The sequence below is a fragment of the Elephantulus edwardii genome, unplaced genomic scaffold, assembly GCF_000299155.1.
Source record: "Elephantulus edwardii isolate Elephantulus edwardi_28Jun2011 unplaced genomic scaffold, EleEdw1.0 scaffold00020, whole genome shotgun sequence".
NCBI lineage: Eukaryota > Metazoa > Chordata > Mammalia > Macroscelidea > Macroscelididae > Elephantulus > Elephantulus edwardii.
In genome coordinates this window covers 27270609-27285726 of record NW_006399770.1, presented here as the reverse complement: position 1 = coordinate 27285726, position 15118 = coordinate 27270609, and the positions used below count along the sequence as shown (strand labels likewise).

The 15118-nt window shown below is 41.8% G+C and overlaps 1 protein-coding gene and 1 pseudogene across 1 annotated transcript in view; one reads left to right on the top strand and one right to left on the bottom strand.

Annotated features, from left to right (window-relative positions):
* Positions 1–11958, bottom strand: part of LOC102849823 — a 23698-nt pseudogene extending 11740 nt beyond the window's left edge.
* Positions 11959–12362: 404 nt separating this feature from the next.
* SLC25A24 (solute carrier family 25 (mitochondrial carrier; phosphate carrier), member 24) overlaps positions 12363–15118 on the top strand; it is an 80077-nt gene continuing 77321 nt past the window's right edge. Inside the window, exon 1 of the mRNA XM_006882464.1 lies at positions 12363–12545. Within this exon, the coding sequence (XP_006882526.1) occupies positions 12363–12545 (183 nt within the window). The remainder of the gene's footprint in view (positions 12546–15118) is intronic.

The window sequence follows — 15118 nt, the reverse complement described above, 5'->3', positions numbered from 1 at the left end:
TGAAAAGAATGAAAACCCCAGAACACCTGATGGTTCTCATGTGAAACCTATACTTGGACCAGGAAGTAGTTATCAGAACAGAGGAAGAAAACACTGCATGTTTCAAAATCAGGAGAGGATTATGGTAGGGATGCATCCTGGCTCTACACCTTATCAGTCTGTATGTGGAACAGATCATTTGGAGGCAAGCATTTATGAAGAGGAATGTGGCATCAGGACTGGAGAAAGACTTATTCACAACTTGCATTATGCACAATCTTGCTCGCTGAACCTGAAGACGACATGAAATATTTGCTGCAAAAGGTTAAGGACTGCGATCTTCAATATGGGTTGCATCTCAACATCAAGATGGCAAAGATTCTTACCACTGGGCCAATTGGCGGCATCATGATAGATGGAGAAGAGATTGAAATGTTAAAAATTTCAGGTTGCTGGAGACCACAATCAACACTCTTGGCACCAACAGTCAAGAGATCGAAAGATTAATTGCACAGGGAAAATCTGCCATCAAGGACCTCTCCCGAGTGCTAACGAGCAACAATACATATTGTAGAAACTAAGGTACACCTAATCCAGACCATGATCTTCTTCATTCACTGGAGAGGGACACAATGCTTGGGAAGGTGGAGGGACAACAAAAGAGAGAAAGATCCTCAACACAGTGTCTGTGGCAATGGTCTCAAGTATGTCAGAGATTGTGAGGAGGCACAGAATAGGACAGGTTTCAGATTTGTTGTTCATAGGGTCACTATTAGTTATGCTCAGCGGCACCTAACAAGTGGCAGCAGGGCTCATCTATTTCTCCTGGGCTAAGGGTAGGAGAGGCTCTAGTTTTTGTTGTCCATTAATCCTTTTTTCTAATGTATTCCTTGATTCTTTGATTTTCTTTGCTCTGGATATGGAGAGAAAAAGAAACATTATCTAAGGTGGATGCTTTCAAGTTTTAAGACCTTCATTACTACTCAACAGAATAGGATATATAGAACTTTGTTTTTGTGGACTATGTAGTGCCAATTGACCTAGATGTCCCCTGAAACCATGATGCCATGTCTCAAAGCCCAGTGACTCTTTCTACTGATTTTATTGGCATCTTATCTTGTGGCACTTAAGAATGTGTGGGAACACCAATGTCAGGCCTGTTTTACAACAGTGGCACCATGCAGTATTTGTCCTTTTGTGACTGAGATATTTCACTCAGCATAATGTCCTCCAGGGTCACCCATTTTGAATAATATTTCATGAGTTCCTTGTTTTTCAATGCAGCGCAGACATCGGGTTTGGGGGGATACTGAGAAAGATGGGATAAATTATGTATACCTCATTGAAACAGACGAGGGAGAGACTGTTTAAAAGGGATATATGATTAGGTATTATTGTCATGACAGGAGTTCAGAATGAAGGCTGAATAGTTGAGTGGACTTGGGAGAAGGGATTTTATAACAATGTAAGAATTTTTCTTTTACTTTTCAAAGAGAAGAGCTAACAGGGGGAGGGGGGGCAGGGAGAAAAGTGCAACAATGAATGAATGGAATCCAAAGTCTCTGTAAATTTTTATTAAAATTAATAATAATAAAAAAAGAATGTGTGGGAAATGCTTCAAGGAGAGACTTCAGAGAAATTTTAAGGCACACTATTCTGGTATTAGGTCACTGCAAGATTTTATTCTTCAAGTCTCAAACACACTGGAAACCTTGAACTTAAAATTCTATCTCCTCAGTCCAGTTTGACTATTGCTTTCTTCTTGGAACTTCTTCAACCCAGTGTTGAATCTTGTCAAATGACCAAGAGGAAAAAAAGATCTCGGGCGAATGCAATGCTTACCTCAGCATGCTTCCCTTCTTTCAAGGAAGCTAGGGCGCTCTGGGGGCCTGGTAGGTAAGGAGTTGTTCTGCCAGCCCAAAGAAAGGTAGTTTGGCTCCACTAGCTGCTCTATGGATCTTGCCTGAAATCAGAAATTACCAAGAGGATACTGAGAGGAATATGAGTATGAAGGAAAGAAGATGGAAGCTGGACAATCTTTTTCTACGTGATTTACAGTCTCTGAAAATCACTTGGCAGGTCAGCTGTGAACTGGTTCCAACTCAATGGTGACAAGTTTGTGGGTGAGATTATTTTTTTGTTTATGAAGCGTTTTTTTCTTAGTCTTCTTCGCATTAATTGCTCTCATATCTTAAAAAACTGTCTCAAATGTTTATATTTATGCTTTGACAGTTCATTTTTATTTTGAGGATTGTTGTTAGTTGCTGTTGAGTTAGGTGTGACCCATAGTGATCCCATGAACAGCAGCTCTGAACCCTGTCCTATTCCTGTGCCATCTTCATACTTTCTGACGTACTCAAACCCATTGAAGCAGTCACTGTGTCAATCCATCTGGTTGAAGGTCTTTGTCTAGGGAGCAGATGGGACATGGGGCACAGGGCTGTGAATGTCTCTTTGAAAGGGCTGGAAGAAGTGAGAATAGCAGAGCTCCTCACTATTTCAGAGCAGAAAGCAAATAAAGAGCTGGTAGCCCAACCCCATGCTGCCTCTAGAGCCACGCCAGCAGCAAGAGGTTCGTTTATTCATTTCTTATTGTCTCACAGACTGTGATATTGAGAGTGGGGTTTATTACAGAAGTAAGTTGTAAAGTGGAGGATGCAATCATCTCACAATGGAAGTTTAGACTTAGTTCAGTTGTCCCAAACCAGATTAACAGCAAAACACAATTACTCAATTAGTAAAAATCCTGGCTCAGTTCAGTAGCACAAATCCAAATCATCCAGCAAAGTTTGCCTCAGAGCAGTTATAAATTAGCTTCTCCTTCAGTCATCCAGCAAGAATAGCAAAAGCTTTAACTGTGGCCTTTATCTCAGGACTCTTCTGGTTACACCTTGCCACAGTTTCTCCACAGCAATGCCATGGTCTCTCCACCATCATATCCAGGGTTTCACTCTCACCAGGGTCTTGTTCTTACCAGAGTCTTGTTCCACTATCCTATGCAATTTACTGTTTCTGAGAACCAGCTAGAGGGTCAGAGATTAGTTACTTTCAACCTAATGGTTGTGGTGGTAAAGGATCTATTATTCAAAATGGCTTGACTTTGCCACATGGATGGGTGGGAATATGCAAATGAGGCATGTTAGTTTATCCACAAGGAGATTGGCTAATCTCACCACTAAATTAAGCAGATTCAGTGGCAGATTTTGAGAATCTTACCACCAGCGAAGAAGCAGCAGCAGTAGCAGCAGCAGCAGCAGCAAGAGAATGCAGTGTGCCATTTGGGGCCATAGATTCTGGTGCCAGCCTGATCTACAAGAGAACATCAGTAGTCGAAGGACAGATCCAGAGGGCTGCCATGTGATGGAGCTGACCTTGATACTGCTCCCTGCCCTGGAACCAGAGCTAAGGGCCTCTGTCAGTTTTGATGGAGGTCTGAGAGGGGTGGGGAGAGCCATAACTGGTAGGACTAAGAGCCTAAAGTCCTGAGAATGAAGGCTAAGGTGCCTGTGAATACATTTTGGAAATTGTCCTGACTAAGTGTATTCTTTTGACTTCCATAATAATGGTTCTGTGTGACCTGTGAGTTACTACAATGGATGTTGGGCCAAGTACACCAGCAAGGTTGGTGCTAAAATTAGTAGAAAGTGGTGTGAGAGAGAGTGGGGAATATTATGGAAATTTGTTTCATGCTGTGGATGTTGTTAAGGGGGACAATTCTCCTTTGTGGAGTAGGTAAAGGTCAAATATAGACTTCCCCATGTGGCCCTTGTTCTTTTTGCAACGATATATCACAACAGCCACAAAAGCCTCATCTGTTTTGCAAATTATAAGAAATTGGAAGACACTAAAAAAAAAGCCTATATATCACTACCCATAGAGTCCATTCAAGATACACTAGTTATCTCAGTAATATTCTTTAAGTTTACACATTGCACTTCTTATATTCCTTTGGTGTTACTTCTTGACAGGTGCTATAGAGTTGGTTTTGGCTCATAGAGGTTTTATGTACAATACATCAAAACACTGCTGGGTCCTGGATATTGAGCAAAATCTGTACTGGTTTGATAGGTATGGGAAAACCAGAAATTTGGATAAATCATTTAACATCTTTAATTTTATTTCTTTTAATTCCTGTAATTATTAATTATGGGACAGAGCTTGAAACAAGGAACCATCACATGCTTCACTTAAATGTCATCCACTAGTGTTAGTATTTATTGATATATCTTGCCTTAATGAATTATCAATACTACAATGGTGGCTGAGTGATGATTTTCTGGCTCTACCTTTCCTTTAATAATTATTTGTTGGCTTTCAACTACAGAAAAGAGTTTTCTTTTAACTCCTATGTGTGCATGTATATATTCTAGTGGATTTGTATTTTATTCAATGGGATTAAACATTTAAAAAATATTTCCATCATTCATATACCTTGTGTTTCATACACGTAAATTGTGTTTTATATAATCTTTCATTTACATTGTATTTTGCTCATGTATATTGTGCATTTTTCTCCCTTTAAAATTATTTTACTAATAATGGTGTTTGTGAAAGCATGTAAGCCAGTACTGCATGCCTTATGCCTTAATATTCTCATTTTAGACAGCCAGTGCTGACTGATGCAACCTAATGGCTTGCTCTGGATTGGATTTTGTGAATGCAGATGCTCAAAGTTTCCAAACAGAACAGGAGATTCTTTAGCAAAAGGGATATGCTTGTTCCCTCAGAGTATTTGTTTGATGTTGTTGTTAGGTGCTCTCAAAACAACTCACAGTGAGCCTATGAATAAAATATCTGAACCGATTCCTGCCCTGAGCCATCCTCACACTTTCTGACACAGAAGAGCCCATTGCAGCAGTCACCATGTTAATTCACCTGGGTGAGGGTCTTCCTCTCCTTTGCTGAACTTTCTCAGCATCATCTCCCTGTTCTAGCAATATTTAGAGTCTCTACTGACCTCCATTTTGGTCTTTTCTTCCTCCTCTTGTCTTTGTAATGAACTTTTACTTTCTTCCTGGATGATATTCTTTATATCTTCCCTCACCTTATCTGGTCTTTGCTCATTAGTGTTCAAGGCCTCCAACTTGTTCCTAAGATGGTCTTTAAATCCAGGTGGGATAGACTTAAGGTAAAACTTCAATTCTTGGGGACTTGATTTTATTTCCTTTAGCTTCAGTTTGAACTTACATATGAGAAGTTGATGTCTGTTCCACAATCAGCACATGGCTTAGTTTTTACAACTGATATTGAACTTCTCCAACAATTTCCCCCTCACAGATATAATCAATCTTATTACTGTGTAGGCCATCAGGTGAGGTCCATGTGTCTATTCATCACCTGTGTTTCTTATAAAAGATATTTGCAATATTTTACAGAATTCTATAATTTTGTCTCCTACTTCATTTTGGTTACCAAGCCCATGTTTTCTGACTATTGATCCTTCTTCCCTATTCCCAACTTCTGTATTCTAGTCATCCATTATTATTAATGCATCTTGGTTGCATGTTTGATTGATTTCTGATTGCAAAAGTTGGTAGAAGTTACCTATTCCCTCCCCTTTGGCTCTGGTTGTTGATGCATAAATGTGAATGACAGTATTATTATTTTTTTAAATTTCTTTTTAGCAAGAGAAAGAAACCGAGGTTTATTAGACATTCATAACAGACTATGAATGGGTCAGGACAGACTAACCCTGGAGTGACAGTATTATTAACAGTTTTTCTTTGTATGTGTATGGATATTATCTTGTTACAACATTGTATTTCAAGGTGGATCCAGAAATGGTCTTTTAAACAATGAATGACACCATTTTTCCTCATCTTCTTATTTCCAGCATAAAGTTGATCATATGATTGTCTTATATGATATGACCAGTGGAACTGATAAAAGTTTGAAGATTGTTCCAGTGGAAGATAATAGTACTTGAGAAAGCTGGAAGTTGAGAAAAATAAGCAGCAGTTGGGTTGTTGTTATGTGCTATCGAGCCGCTTGCCACTAGCAACCATATGTACAAGAGCCCTGAACCCTGCTCTATCCTGTGCCAACCTCACTGTCTCTGACATACCTACTCCCATTACCCCAATCACTAAATCAATTCATCTTATCAAGGGTATTCCTCTCTTGAGCTGTCCCTCCACCCTCCCAAACATGATGTCCCTCTCCAAGGACTGGTTCCTTGTTGCAACATGCCCAAAGTATGTCAGATGAAGCCTCAGAATCCTTGCTTCCATGGACCAGGCCAGTTTCACCCTCTCCAGGTTTGTTCTCCTAGCAGTCCATATTATATTCAACACTTTTCTCCAGCACCACAGCTCAAAGGCATCAATTCTCTTTTTATGATCCCTAGCCTGGACTTCTGTTCTAATCACAGAAATGAAATTAATTAGTTGGATGAAAGGAGTATGAATTTGGGTTTCCTATGTTGTTAACAAGTACAGCTTGCTTGGCTGCACAATCAACACTCTTAATACCAGCAGTCAGGAAATCAAAAGACAAATTGCATTGGGAAAGTCTGCTATCAGGGACCTCTCCAGAGTGCTGAAAAGCAACGATGTCAGTCTAGAGACTAAGGTGGGCCTGATCCAGGCCATGGTCTTTGCAATTATTTGCTTTGCATCAGAAAGCTGGACAATGGCTAAGCATGAGAGGAACAGATGTCTTCGAATTGTGGTGCTGGAGAAGCATCTTGAACATACCATGGATTGCCAAGAAAACAAATAGGTCTGTCTTAGAGTGAAATCAAGTCTCTCCTTGGAGGCTATGATTTTGAAGCTCTATCTTACATACTTTGGGCATGTGGCCAGGAGAGACCGGTCCTTGTTGGAGGACATTATGCTTGGAAGGGTGGAGGAACAGTGCAGGAGAGTAAGACTCCAGATGAGCTAGATTGATACAGTACCTGGCGCGATGAGGGTTGGTGCATCGAAATTAGTGAAACTGGCTCAGGACAGGACAGGGTTCAGGGCTGCTGTACATAGGGTCACTATGGGTGGCAGATGACTCTATGGCATAGAACAACAACAACAACAACAACAACAACAGAAACTACTGATCTCTAAGGGAAGCACGGTTCTTTGGGAATTACCAAAAAATAATCAGGGAGATTGTCTCATGCAGATGTTTAGATGTTCTTGAAAAAAACTTTCCTATCTTAACAAAAGTTATTGTTAATTATACCATTTATCTGCATGGTAATTGTTTCCGAATCTATTGTGGACAGACACATTTGCAAAATAGAGTAAAAATGAGTTACTAAAATTAGATATTTTACAGAGTCTTGTATTTTTATTATATTTCCTCCTCTTCATCAAGTCTTGTTATCTGGTATTTAATATTTATGTGTTCATCAATAATACCCATCTGACAGTAACAAACACTGAAAGTCAAGGCGAAAGTACCATTGGCTATGATGGTTAGAGATAACTTGGCTGGATCGTGACCCACAGTGTATTGCAGTTATGAATTATGTTTGTTATTTGATATGGCTGTCCTCTATTTTTACAGTTGTTGTGTACCATAGAGTTAGAATAGACTCATATGTGACTTTCTGGTGTTTTTTTTTCAGAGGCAGTTAATTGCAGTAGAGGAGACTTGCCCATCCTTCTCTGTGGAGCAGCTGGTGGCCTCGAACCACGTGCTTTTGGGAAGGTAGCACAGCTTCTTGCCACTAGGCCACCAGAGCTCATATAAATTTTCACATAACCACCTGGCCTTTGGAACCAACCATGTCAATAAATTAGGAGTGGGTGTATCAGATTCAACAAGGTTATCAAACATTATTACATTGTGTCTAAATACTTTCAATCTCTGACCTACCCTACACTGTTCTGCAAAACATACTTTCTTTTATGTAGTTGATTCTAAAACATTAAGGTATAAAAGAATCACTCTGGGTTCTTTTTAATTGTGGCTCTTATTTAAATCTAGAGTGAGCCTGAGACTCTGTATTTCTAACAAGTTTGCAAGTAATGCTGATGCTGCTTCTCTGAGGACCACATTTCCTACAGAAAAGCATCAAGTATGAGGACTTTCACAAACACTTTTATTTGTTCTTCACAGCGATCTTTTCAGCAAAGAATTTCAATTCCATTTTACGCAGTTGTGAGATTTTAGTCAGATTACTGAGATAGAATTTACATACAGGAAACGAGCCTTTTTAGTTTAGAGCTCTGTGCGGCTTTGACAAGCACATGCAGTTGTGTAAGCACCACAATAATAAAATGATACAACAATTCCACAGCCCCCAAAAGATTTGTCATCCTCCCTTCCCCACTTTGCATCCCCTGACAATCATTGCTGTTTTTGCTCTTCCTGTAGTTGAATTAAAGCCATATAAATGGATCCAGATAGCATATTGCCCTTTGCATCAGATTTCTTTTACACAGCACCAGGAATTGTCTCATGTACTAGCAGTTTATTATTTTTTGTAGCTGAGTTATATTCTACTTCATGGATATAGCATAGTAGATACATTTACCCACTGAAAGCCATTTGGTGGTTTCTTGAGTTTGGTGTTTATGAGTAAAAAGATAAACTGCTATAAACATTTGCATATATGTTTTTGTGGGAAAGTTTTCTCAGTAAAAATCTTGGCAGAAAATTGTAATACTACAAAGAGGAAAAGAATAACATTGTGAATCCAGTATGGTGACTTCAAACACAGCGTATTGATGGTAATGACTAAAAGAGATTTTCACAGGGCAGATAAAAATTAGTTTGAAGTTTGACAGCCATCCCAAAGGCAAATGATACCTCTTAATATGACAGGTAGTTGGAAGTAACAAAAAACATATAGTCTCAACATGATGCTACTATATAATTTAAAAACTAGAGATTTAGAAATATCTTAAACCCCCCAAAATGAGATGAGAGATAGTAAATTCAGCATCTGAGCTCCTGGTGTTTGCTAGAGCATAAACACTGGTTTTGATGATTCCTACGGTATTGCCAGGACAATATCTGTCAGTGTTTTATTAACTATGCAAAGTCATAGTCACAACAAGTTACAACAAGTTTGTTGTGGATAGCAACACACTATGGCTAATACTGAAAAGAATGGGAATCCCAGAACACTTATTTGTGCTCATGCAAAACCTATATCTAGACCAAGAAGCTGCTATCAGAAGAGCATAAACACTGCATAGTTTAACTTTGGAAAGGTTATGTACCATTTCTCCTTACCTATTCAGTCTGTGTCCTGAGCAAGTAATATGTGAAGCTGGATTCTGTGAAGAAGATGTAGCATCAGAATTGGAGGAAGACTCATCAATAACTTGCGTTATGCGGATGACACAACCTTTCTTGCTGAGAGTGAGGAGGACCTGAAGTGCTTGGTGCAGAAGATCAAAGACTACAGCCTTCAATATGAATCATATCTTTTTTTATTTAAAATAACTCTGCTTTATTGGAAATCCACTGACTTCTATAACTAGCATGTATTCAGTGCTTGTTAAATGCAAAGAAGTTTGGTAATAGCAGTTCAACTGTTAACTTATTTAATTCTCTGCAAGTGACCATATTTTACAGATGAGAAAAGTGAGATCCTGAGAAGTTAAGTCATTTGTCAAACTTCTGACTCTTCTCAGAGGAGGAACTAGATTCAGAGTCCAAGTGGTTCAGTGTTAGGCGGTGTTGCTTCTATAGAGGCTATAAATCTGTTGAAGGGAGGCAATTGTTTGAGCTCTTTGTAAAGTTCTCTTTTTCCAACATACTGTGTGTTAGGTTTGGAATATTTTCACTTCATTAATAATGAGCATCAAAATCTCTAATAATGACTTTACCAAGAGTTTTATCCCTGGAGTTCAGTTCTCACAGGCCTGGGGGAGAAGAAGAAAGAAAGAAAAGCAACCGTGTTGTTTGGGCTTTCTGAAGATGGCACATACTCTTCAGACAGAGGCTAGAGGAGCAGGCTGTAGTCACAAGGGCACTGACCCTCGTGCCATGTGACTTCACTGGTCGGTAAGCAGGAGTGGAAAGATGCTCTGTGTTTGACTCCCGCCTTTAAAGAGCAGAACTGTCGTGAACAGAGAAGTAGCTTTGAGCAAAATAGGGAAAAAAGTAAAATGTCAACGTGGCAAACAGCAATAGATCTCAGAAGCAGTGGCTGGAGATTGGAATAATTTATTGAGAGTTCATTTGAAGGTTGGAAGACTTCCAACTGGCTGGCCTTTTATAGAAGGCCACACAAGCAGGGCTGCCCTGAAGCAAAGTATGAGTGCTTTGCCTCAGATCCTCTGAACAACTTAACATCAAGAAGACAAAGGTTCTTAACACTGGGCCAGTGGGCAACATCATGATAGGTGGAGAAAGGATTCAAATGATTTAGTTTTGTTCGGATCCAAAATCAACACTCTCGTATCAGCAGTCAGGAGATAAGGAGTTGCATTGCTTTGGGCAAGTCTACTGTGAGGATCTCTCCAAAATATTGAAGAGCAATCACTGCCACACACTTTTAAATTGACGACTGTCATTTGTGGCAACATGTTAAAGACTAAGTTGCACCTGATTCAGGCAACAGTCTTTTCAATTACTTGCTATGCATCTGAGAGCTGCACAATGAATAAGGATGACAGAAGGGTTGATGCCTTTAAGTTGTGGCATTGGAGAATATTCTATGGACTTTCAAAAGAACGAAAAGTCTTCGAAAAGGGGCAGCTGGAGCACTCCTTAGAGGCAAGGATGACAGAGCTTTGCACCTCATACTTTGGACATGTTGCTAGGAAAGATTATTGTTTAGAAAAAGATATCATGCTTAGTAGGGTAGAGGATCAGCAAAAGAGAGGAAGACCCCCATTGAGAGGAATTGACACGGTGACTGCAGCAATGGGCTCAAGTGTATCAAAGATAGTGAGAAAGGCACACAATAGGATGAGATTCAGGTCTGTTTATAGGGTCTCTATGAGGTGTACTCAGTGGCACAACAACAACAATCTACAATTATACAGAGATACCCTTTTCCCTAAGCAAATAGGAAACCAAGAATAATTTCTTTTAAGCGGTTCTACATAAACAGAATGGATCTCATTTGATTGGTATGTTAAGTCCTTTCATATATAAGGTGAGGGAAATAATATAGCGAGATGGATATTCAAATTCTTGGCCTCTGAATCTGGGCTGTGCTTCTGGACCTGTACAATTGACACATAGAATCAAGATTAGTCCAGTGTTCCTCTGATTATCTGAAGTTATGCTAATCGGAATACTATCCTACCTGGATAGTAAACACCAAGTTCCTCTGGGAACTAGATCCATCTTGAGAGGCAGGGCCTTTTTCTAAGAGGTGATTTTGGCAGATGCTTGTTATGATTTGTCACAGGCAGCTCACACCCGGTAGTCAGTCTGTTTATTATTGCACTTCCAGATGGGATGGTTGTTGTTCTCTCCTGTGAAAGGGCCTGTAACAGAAGCCATCCTAGGTATATGAACACAGAACCTAAAACTAACTCAACTCCCTCATGTTTGTAAGTGGAAACCTGACCCAGAGAAATGCAATGCCTTAGAGAGTCACACGAAAAAGAGATCTATGAGATAAGTCCACCCCAAACTGGAAGTGAACAGGCTCGGGCAGGGGCTGGGGGAGGCTGAGGAGTGAGTTCTGCCCTGTCCAGGGCGCCGATGCCTGGAGCAAGTCCCCAAGATGGTCGTTGGCTTCAACGTAATGCAGCAGCTTCAGAGTGTACGTGCTCTAACAGAGCTTGTGGCCCAAGTACGTGGCTCAATTTCTAAGCAAGGGAACTATCTCTGGACAGTTTGCCAAAGCAAACGTCGGGAGGGTGGATCTTGAGATGGGCCTTCAGGTAACCTGTGTTTCCAACACTCCTTGTCCCCAGTGAAACACACAAACATTTTTGGTTTGTATTGATTTCAGATCCTCAATCTGCCTTTGGTGTCTTGAAAAGCATTTAATCAACAGTTGTTACCTCTTAGATTTACTTGGGCTCCAAGCTCTGAGAAAGAGCGTACACTTTGAAGCGGCTGCATTACGGTGAAGTCAAAGACCATCTTGGGGACTTCTTCCAGGCATCAGCGCCCTGAACAGCTGTATTGCAGACACAGGAGAACTCGCGCCGAAGTCTCCCACAACCCCTGCCCAAGCCTGGTCACTTCCAGTTTGGGGGGGGGCGGCGCCAAGTCCGATCCTAATCCCCCTACTCCGAGCCCCACACGGGGAGCTCCTCCCCGGGCAGCGGGGAGCGGCCCCGCCCTGCTCGCCCAGCCCGGCTCGGGTGGGGCCCCGGTCCTGCGCCTTAAACGCAGCGCTCAAGCCGCGCCTTGGAGGACACTCCAATCGCGGTTCCGCCGGCAACTCCTCCCACATCCTCGCAGGCACTGGGCACCGATCCTTCCCGAGCTTCCCTCTCCAGGCCGCCCCGCGCTCCGCGACCATGCTTCGCTGGCTGCGGGGCTTCGTGCTGCCGGTGGTGGCCTGCGAGGGTGCGCCATCGGCCTCGCTCTATGAGTCCCTCTTCCAGCAGCTGGACCGCAATCGGGACGGAGTGGTGGACATCAGTGAGCTGCAGGAGGGCCTCAAGAACCTGGGCATCCCCCTGGGCCGCGACGCCGAGGAGGTGGGTTTCTTCGAGGCGCGCGCGGGGGTGTGTGTGGGGGTGTGGGTGGAGCACGAGGAGGAGTAAGGAGCCCCGACCGAGGGTTAGGGCGGCGGCAGGCTCAGGAAGGCGGAACTGCGGTGACCAGTCTGCGGAGGGAGACCTGGTCAGAAACTGGCCAGTGGAGTGAATCTCCATTTCCCCTGCAACATGGATGCAGAACGGGATCTGAAAGACAGCCAGTAGTTTTCCAAATCGAGTTAGAACTGCGAAGACTTTAGCCCTTGGGCACTCTTAAAATGTTATACACTGAAAACACTTTTTATCTTTTACCTGCATCTGTGTCAGTCAGTCCTTAGCATTCACAGCAGTGCATCTCAGGTTCTGCAGAAGAGCTCAAACTTTTGTGCCCCATTTGTTGCTGGTTTTAGCCGCTGTTTCAAAGACAAGCCCTTTGAAAAGCTAGTATTATACTTCTCCCAACTTCCTGTTGAGGAGGAGAGGCAACATTCCATTCTTTCATACTTTCTTGTGATACTACCCTGAGTACATAAATTGATCCAAAGGGTAGGCCATTCCAACTTTTGCAGCCTGTGAGTCATTTTAATTGTTCCCCCCCCCGCCGATCAGGGTGGAGCTGTTTGGATCCTCTCCAACCCCACTGGAACATGAGATACTCTGACATTCCCTCTATAAAGAGGGAGAGTGATTAGGGAACACCTGTCTTACAGTTGTATTTAAAGCTACTCTTTCAGTGTCTATAATAGTTATAGGCCTATTTAATGGACATTATTTTTCCCTTGAGCCACATTTTAAAGAGTTTAAGTTTTCTTAAGGAAATTGGCTCATTTTATGTGTGTTTTGTAATTGGCACTCATGATTCTTCCTGTTTTCCCCTTCCTCTCTTATCTCCCGATCTTCTGAAAGATTGTCTATTTTGTTCATACTTTGAAAGAATCCACCTTTGGTCCTTTCTGCTGATTGCCTACGTATATCCCCCCCCCTTTAATATTTGCTTTGTTAGTTCCTTGTTTCCTCTGCATGTACTCATTTGCGATTGTTATAATTTTTTAATATTTTTATTTCTTTATTTGTGTGTGTGTGTGTGTACCGTCAAATCAGATCTGACTGGTACAGGAGGAGATTGTCCCTCCTTCTCCAGCAGAGCATCTGGGGACTTGAACCGTGTACCTCTAATATTGCAGTGCAGCTTCTTGTCACTAGGCCACCAGAGCTCCCTGCGATTGTTATAATTTTTAATGTTGAATGTTCCAGTACAACCTGAGTGTTCCTTAGAGTTAAGGGTGGTGAAATGTCTACTTTGACATGTCAGAAGAGGCCAGACTTTGGAAAAAGACACTGGGAGAGGTAGAGGGTTACCCAAAGAGAGGAAGAACCTTCAATAAGACTGAGACAGTGGACTGTAATAGTGGGCTCAAGCATGTGAGAGATTGTGAGGAAGGTGCAGGATAGAGCGAGGCTCTGATCTGTGATCTGTTGACAACAACTGAAGTAGTGGCCCTCTGAGGTAATGTACTCTCTAAGGTAGTGGCCCTCTCTGAGGTAGAGTCTAAAAGAATAAACTAATCTGTTTTGTATTGATTGTGTATCCCCAGAGTTTATGTTGTAAATCCTGTACTTATGATCAGCTCTGGTGGCCTAGTGGTACTAAGCTGCACTGTAATGCCGAAGGCACATAGTTCAAATCTATCAGCAGCTTCACCAGAGAAAGATGGGCAGTCTCCTCCTGTGTGATTAACTCTGTCTGAAAACCCACTGGAGGATCAGCTATGGGTCAGTCCTGACTCAATGGTACACAATGACATGATTGGAGCTCTGGTGGTGTAGTGCTTTAAGAGTTACCCTGAGAACCAAAGAGCAGTCAGAATCCACTCACTGTTCCACATTTGAAAGATGGGCAGTCTCTTCCTGTAAAGATACATGGCCTTTGGAACAGATGGAGGATGATCACTGTGAGTCAGAATCCATGTAGTGGGTTGGGATACCTGTGATTATAATCTTGTTTGAGAATAGGTCATTTCATTAACAAGGCATTTCTAGCACAGGACATGTTTTTAGTCAAGTTCTTTAGAGATTAAAAAGAAGCAGATGTAGGGGATAAAGATAGGGGAAGACAAATGCCGTGCTGTATGAAGATCAGCAAGGAGCCAAAGAATAGAAGCTGAAGAGACAAAGACCTTCTGCCAGAGCCAACAAAGAAAGTGTGGTAGCATAGACTGTGACCTGATATACTCTTAACCAAGGCACTACATGTCCCTAGCTGTTGGAAACCACCAACAGTTTCACAGGAGTAAATAACGGTTTCCTTCCTTAGGATTCCAGGTCAAGTAGCTAGGCCAGGCTGTTCCTTGGAAAGGAACAACATGCTTGAAAAGATGGAAGTTCAGCAAAGGAAAGGAAGACCCCTAATGAGATGGATTGACATGGTGACTTTAGCAATGGGCCCTAGTGTGTGTCAGATATGATGAGGATAGCACATGATAAGGCAGGTCTCAGGCCAACTGTTCATAAGGTCACTATGAGGTGTAAACAACTTGACAGGACCTAACAAAAATAATAACCCTTATTGGGCC